Source organism: Nicotiana tomentosiformis, chromosome 8 (genome assembly GCF_000390325.3).
Source record: "Nicotiana tomentosiformis chromosome 8, ASM39032v3, whole genome shotgun sequence".
Taxonomy (NCBI): Eukaryota; Viridiplantae; Streptophyta; class Magnoliopsida; order Solanales; family Solanaceae; genus Nicotiana; species Nicotiana tomentosiformis.
In genome coordinates, this window is record NC_090819.1 from 122,593,759 (window position 1) to 122,600,325 (window position 6,567).

The window sequence follows — 6,567 nt, forward strand, 5'->3', positions numbered from 1 at the left end:
CAAGCAACAACCTGGCGGATGTCCACAACCGGTACGAATCAAAAATAAGGATCGAAGTTGATCAGGTTGATTTTTTGTCGTCGACCAAAGGACGAGAAAAGAACAAGGAAAAATCAAAGGATGATTATGATGTAGACACGCGGACTTCGAGGGTCCGGTGTTTGCCCTACGAATGAACCGAAGGCCGCAGTAGAGGTTTTTGGACAGCAGACAGGTTCACCGTTCACAGGAAACGTTATCGCGATCGGAATAATCGATCACCGTAGGATAAGCAAGTGGCAGGATCGCGAGATCCTTCTTACCCCAAATTATCAGAATACAAGTTCAACGTCAGTATAGTGGAATTGGTATCGGCCATGAGAAACATTAAAGAAACACGGTTCCCAAAACCTATGAGATCTGATTCCATCCAGAGGGATCCCAACTTGTGGTGTGAATACCACGGGATGAATGGCCACCAGATATGGGACAGTCTACATCTCCGGGAAGAAGTGGCAACATTACTGAAGAATGGTCACCTTAGACAATTCTTGAGTGACCAAGCTAAGAACAATTATGGTCGTAACCGAGACAACACAGAACCCTCGAAAGCAGGAGAAGATGGGGGGCGTCAAACAATCAACATGATCTTCAGAAGGAACGAGATTAATGGGGCCACCTTTTCAGCAGCAAAGAAGATGAAAGTATCAATAACGCATAGCAAAAGGCTTCGGGAAGACGATATCACTTTTACGAAGGAGGACGCAGATGGATTGCTGCTACCACACAATGACGCACTAGTAATTTCTTTAAATGTACTAGATTTTAAGATTAAACGTGTTCTAGTGGATCCAGGGAGTTCGGCTAATATCATACAATTGAGGGTAGTGGAGCAAGCTAAACTCACCGGAAGCATTATTCCGGCTACAAAGCTCCTCACCGGATTCAACCTCACAAGTATGACAACTCGGGGAGAAATTATATTACTCACAAACGCTGAAGGAGAAATGAATACAACTCTTTTCGAAGTGGTAGATGGTGATATGGGATACACCATTATTCTAGGAAGGCCATGGTTGCACGAGATGAAAGTTGTACTATCAACGTACCATCACTTGCTGAAGTTTCCAATGCCCGAGGGAATTAGGAAGATAAGGGGTGACCAACCAGCGGTAAGGGATATGAATGCAATTTCGGTCTCCAGCAGCAAAGGAAAGGAACATGTGGCATAGCAATTGCAGGGATTAGCACCTACTCCTGAACTAGATGAAGTTAGCCAGGCGTCGGAAAATTATCAGGTGCTAAGATATTTCCAAGTTGCTGAAGAGACCGATGCAACGAAGTCCACAACGGAAGAGTTGGAGCAAGTGGCATTGTTCGAAGAATTCATAGAAAGGAAATTCCACTTGGGGACAGGACTGCACCTAGAACACATGTCCTATTTCATTAAATTCCTTAAATCTAACACCGATTGTTTTGCATGGTCGCATAAAGATATGACATGCATCCCTTCAGAGGTAGTCATACACAAGTTAAGCTTGGATCCTAACATACCTCCAATAAGACAAAAGAAGCACCCGATCGCCGAAGCCAGGAATAAATTCGTCAAAGAAGAGGTAAGCCGCTTACTTAATATTGGTTCGATCCGAGAGGTAAGATATCCAAACTGGCTAGCTAATATAGTAGTAGTTCCTAAGAAAAACAATAAGTTCCAAATATGTGTAGATTATAAAGATCTTAACAAGGTGTGCTTGAAAGACTTGTTCCCACTGCCAAACATCGATCAAATGATTGATGCCACGCCCGGGCACGAATTAATGGATTTTCTCGATGCTTACTGTAGGTACAACCAAACTAAGATGAACCCGGAAGATCAGGAAAAAACTTTTTTTATAATGAATTTCGGTATATATTGTTACAATATGATGCCCTTCGAGTTGAAAAATGCTCTCGTGAACAAGATGTTAGAAAATCAAATAGGAAATATTATGGAAGTTTATATAGATGATATGCTCATTACGTCTTCAAATGCAGGTGACCATCTTAAACATCTACAAGAAACTTTCGACATCCTAAGGAAGCATAATATGAAACTTAATCCCGAGAAATGCACGTTCGGGGTCAGCTCAGATACGTTTCTGGGATTTCTAGTATCCCAAAGGGGTATTGAGGTAAACTTCTATAAGATCAAGGCCATAGAAGATATCCCTGACCAATTATCAAACGTTAAGGAAGTCCTAAGGCTTACGAGGAGATTGGCAGCTTTGAGCAGCTTCATTTCCCGGTCATCAGAAAAGTGTCATCATTTCTTTGCACTGCTCAAAAAGGAAAATAGTTTCAAATTGACCCCGTAGTGCCAAGAGGCTTTGAGCGATTTAAAGAAGTACTTGTCAAGCTCTCCATTGCTTTCAAAACCAAAAGAAGGAGAAACGTTGTTGGTTTACCTCACGGTCTCGGAAGTTGCAGTAAGCGCAGTTTTAGTCCGAGAGGATGAAGGTACGCAATCTCCCATTTATTATATTAGTAAAATTTTAACAGGAGCAGAAACTCGTTACCCACATTTGAAAAAACTGGACTTAGCTCTCGTAGTCGTTGCTCGGTAGCTGAGGCCCTACTTCCAATGCCACCCGATAGCCGTGGTGTCTACTTTCCCTTTGCGGAACATCCTCCATAAATCTGATCTCTTGGATAGATTGGCCAAATGGGAAATCAAAATGAGTGAATTCGACATAGAGTATAAGACGAGGACTACAATTAAGTCGCAAGTCTTGGCTGACTTCGTGGACAATTTCAGTCCAGAATTATTGCCTCTGGCAACCAAGGAAGCAGTAATGGTGTCGCAATCGACATCAGGGGTTTGGACCTTATTTACGGACGAAGCTTCCAACGTAAAAGGGTCCGGGCTCGGTATAGTCTTAATAACGCCTTTCAGGGGAAACCCTAAGGCAAGCCATCATGACGGTCCATTTAACTAACAATGAAGCAGAGTATGAAGCTTTGATTGTAGGACTCGAGTTGGCCGGAGGACTTGACTATGAGGTCATTGAAATCAAATGTGACTCACAGCTGGTGGTAAATTAGGTCTACAGGATCTTCGAGACCAAAGAGTAGCGCATGCAACAATATGTGGTAAAGGTTCAAGCTCTGCTGACGCGATTCCGAGAGTGGTCAATTACTCATATCTCAAAGGAAGAAAACACAAAAGCAGACGCATTGGCAAACCTAGGATAATCAACAGAAATAAAGAGATCGGAGTCCAGGACGGTAGTACAACTGATGAACTCAGTCCAGGATACAAATGGTTACTATGAGGTAAATTCAACTAATCTGGTCTGGGACTGGAGGAATGAAATTATCTATTATCTCGAACATGGGAAGCTACTTGAAGACCCCAAAATATCCCGGGCACTACGCGCCAAAGCAGCGCGATATATCTTCAAGGGAGGCCAATTGTATAGAAAATCTTTTCAAGGCCCACTGGCCCGATGTTTAGGAGAGTCCGAAGCTAACTATGTCATGAGAGAGGTTCACGAAGAGATATGCGGCAACCACTCAGACGCAGATTCCTTAGTGCTGAAGTTAGTAAGGGCAGGATATTACTAGCCCCGCATGGAACAAGACGCCAAGGACTTCATACGAAAATGTGATAAGTGTCAACGCTACGCGTCACTGGTGCATCAACCAGCAGAACCCTTACATTCGGTCCTATCTCCTTGGCCGTTCATGAAATGGGAGATGGACATCATCGGACCACTACCGCCAACTCCCGTAAAGTTAAGATTTCTTTTAATTTTGACTGACTATTTTTCTAAGTGGATGGAAGTAGGTCCTTATCAGAAAATTGGAGAACGCGAAGTGGTGGATTTCTTGTGGGAAAATATAATTTGCAGGTTCAGAATATCAAAAGAGATAGCATGCGACAATAGGCCACAGTTTATCGGCACAAAAATTACAAAGTTCCTCCAAAATTTAAAAATAAAGAGGATCACATCTTCACCCTATCATCTGAGTGCAAACGGTCAAGTGGAGTCGACGAATAAAGTGATTATTCAAAACCTCAAGAAAAGGTTGGAAGCGGCTAAAGAAAACTAGCCCGAGGAATTACTCGGAGTTCTATGGGCATACCGAACTACGGCCAAGTCGAGCACATGGGAAACTCTTTTCCCCTCGTGTACGGTGCAGGAGCTTTAATCCGGTGGAAGTAGGGGAACCCACCTTGAGATACTTCCAAACATATGAAGAATCGAACAACAAAGCAATGTTAGTCAACTTGGAACTGCTCGATGAATGCAAGGACTTGGCGCATGTAAGAATGGTAGCTCAAACGCAGAGAATGGAGCAGTATTATAATCGAAGAGCCAACCTCCACTATTTCAAAGTAGGAGACTTGGTCCTAAGGAAAGTAACTCACAACACCCGGGATCTCAACGGGGGAAGCTAGGTCCAACGTGGGAAGGCCCCTACCAGGTTTCAGCTATCACCGGAAAAGGTTCATACGAGTTGGAAAACCAAAATAGAGAAATGTTGCCCAACAATTGGAACATGGCACACCTCAAAAGATATTATTGCTGATGAACATTATCCAATCAGAAAGTATGTGTTGCACTCTTTTTTCCTTCGTTCAGTTTTTGTCCCAATTGGGTTTTTCTGGCAAGGTTTTTAACGAGGCAGCAACAAAAAGCATACTACAAAGACAGCAGCAATAAGACCTTTAATAGCAAGGCACAAAAGCAAAGATTCACTTGGGGATGATTAGATAATATTTTTGCTTTAGAGTAGATTCTCGTCGGGAAGTTAAGTTTGCTATTGAGCAAAGGTTACCCGATCGTTCACAAGCACAAACCACTAGAGGGTTTTGGATAGTCCTTCGCTCGATAGCATAAGTTCCTAAAGGAAAGTAAAGTGTGTTACCAAGTTAAGGATTATCTAGCAATGCATTAGTGGAATCTTCAAAGATACAAGACTTCCAGTGTTCCAATTCGCAATCTTCGCATTCGAACACTGGGGGGAATGATATGAGGATATGACAACAATGATTGCCACGTTGACCGGGAAATGAAAAACTAGAAATATAATTACATCATCGTGATCGGGGATTGCGCGGACAACCCCATAGAAACAAGTTGTACAAGTTAGCCACAAGTAATGGAAATTTCTTTTTAGCATAGCAAATGCTTATATATTTTTTGAAAATAGAAGGAATAAAATGAAATCCTTTTGTTTTTATCTTGTTTCTTGTCTGAACGATGAATTGACTTTGTCATTTGAAAGTTAAACAAGTACTTAAAATGCTAGTGCCGTAATGAACATGAGACGTCCTCTTCAAGAGCACCGTAAACATAAAAGGGACCTCTCTTATAAAAACCCTCACGTTAAAGGGTTGGTTCCGGAAGAATTTATGCCCGGAATCAAAAATGCCTTCGGGAAAACATACACCCGAACTCGTATACAAAAAGACGCATAAAGTAAACTTGCACAAATATTTATCAAAGCCCTCACGAAAAAGGTCAAAAATGCTTTCGGGGAGAATACACCCAAAAGTTTCATATAATAAGACGCAAAAAAGTTTGCGCAAAATTCTTTAAGAAAATGCAAAGATTAAAGACTTACATAAATATTCTAATGCGAAGAAGACTCAAACAATACTTGAGCAAAAGATATTTTTATTTACAAAAACATGTCAAAATGGCACATGTATGAGAATTGTTAAAAGAAAAGAAAAGCTAAACCGCAGTATCTCCGGAACCAGGAGGAAGAGAAGTGTCTGCGCCCCCGGGATAATTAGACGGACCCACCGATGGCTCAACATTTTCACCAGTTTGCCTTCAGCATCATCATTCTCCGATTCTTCTTCAGTTCCCGGAAACTCGGAACCAAAACCAGAAGGACCAGGTGGATTAGACCTCGCTGGGAGTCCACTTTTAGCAGCTAACTCAAGCTCGTGGACCTTAGCAATTTTGGCATCAAAATCAATGACACCATCTTTGGCCTCATCCAAGGTTTTTCTCCTCATGCTATAAATGGCGTAAGTTTTCTCAACAACGAGGGAAGCCGCTCGGTGCTTGAGTTCTTCTTTGAGTTGGGTTACCTCGGCAAAAAGATTTCCCTAGGCGGACCTAGAAGATTTGAGGCTAACAACAAGGTCGCGGACAGTTGAACTAAAAAGCCTATTATGCTCGATAGTTTTCCTGTACTTCTTTTCCAGTTGGGCGTGTTTCGCCCCCACAGTAGCAAGCTCTTCAATTTTGGAGTTCAAGGCTGCTTATAAGTTAATCGCTCTTTCAGCGGAGGCAGACTCACGTTCGGTTAAAGCAAGAACGGTGTTATGGACTTCAACCCATTTGGCCCTAGCTTCGTCAAATCTAACCCTCAGCGGGACAATTTCTTAGCTAAGGGTTACCAGTTCTTGCTCACTTTGCCGCAAACGAGCTTCCAATACAACAACCTCAGCGGCTTTGGCTTCCAGTTCTGAAAGGCAAACGACATGTTGCTCCTGCTCTGCAAAAAGTTGATCCCGTGCGGAGGTAATCTCTTCCTTTTCACGAATCAACCTCTGAAGGCCCTCGGAAGAAAGAAAGTTGGCCTACA

The 6,567-nt window shown here is 42.5% G+C and overlaps 1 protein-coding gene across 1 annotated transcript; it reads left to right on the forward strand.

The window, feature by feature from the left end:
- Positions 1 to 356: 356 nt before the first annotated feature.
- LOC138898076 (uncharacterized) lies at positions 357 to 1,211 on the forward strand. Its single transcript, XM_070184111.1, has 2 exons — positions 357 to 683; positions 810 to 1,211. Exons 1-2 carry the CDS (start codon positions 357 to 359, stop codon positions 1,209 to 1,211), a joined length of 729 nt encoding a protein of 242 aa, XP_070040212.1.
- The last annotated feature ends 5,356 nt before the right edge of the window (positions 1,212 to 6,567 follow it).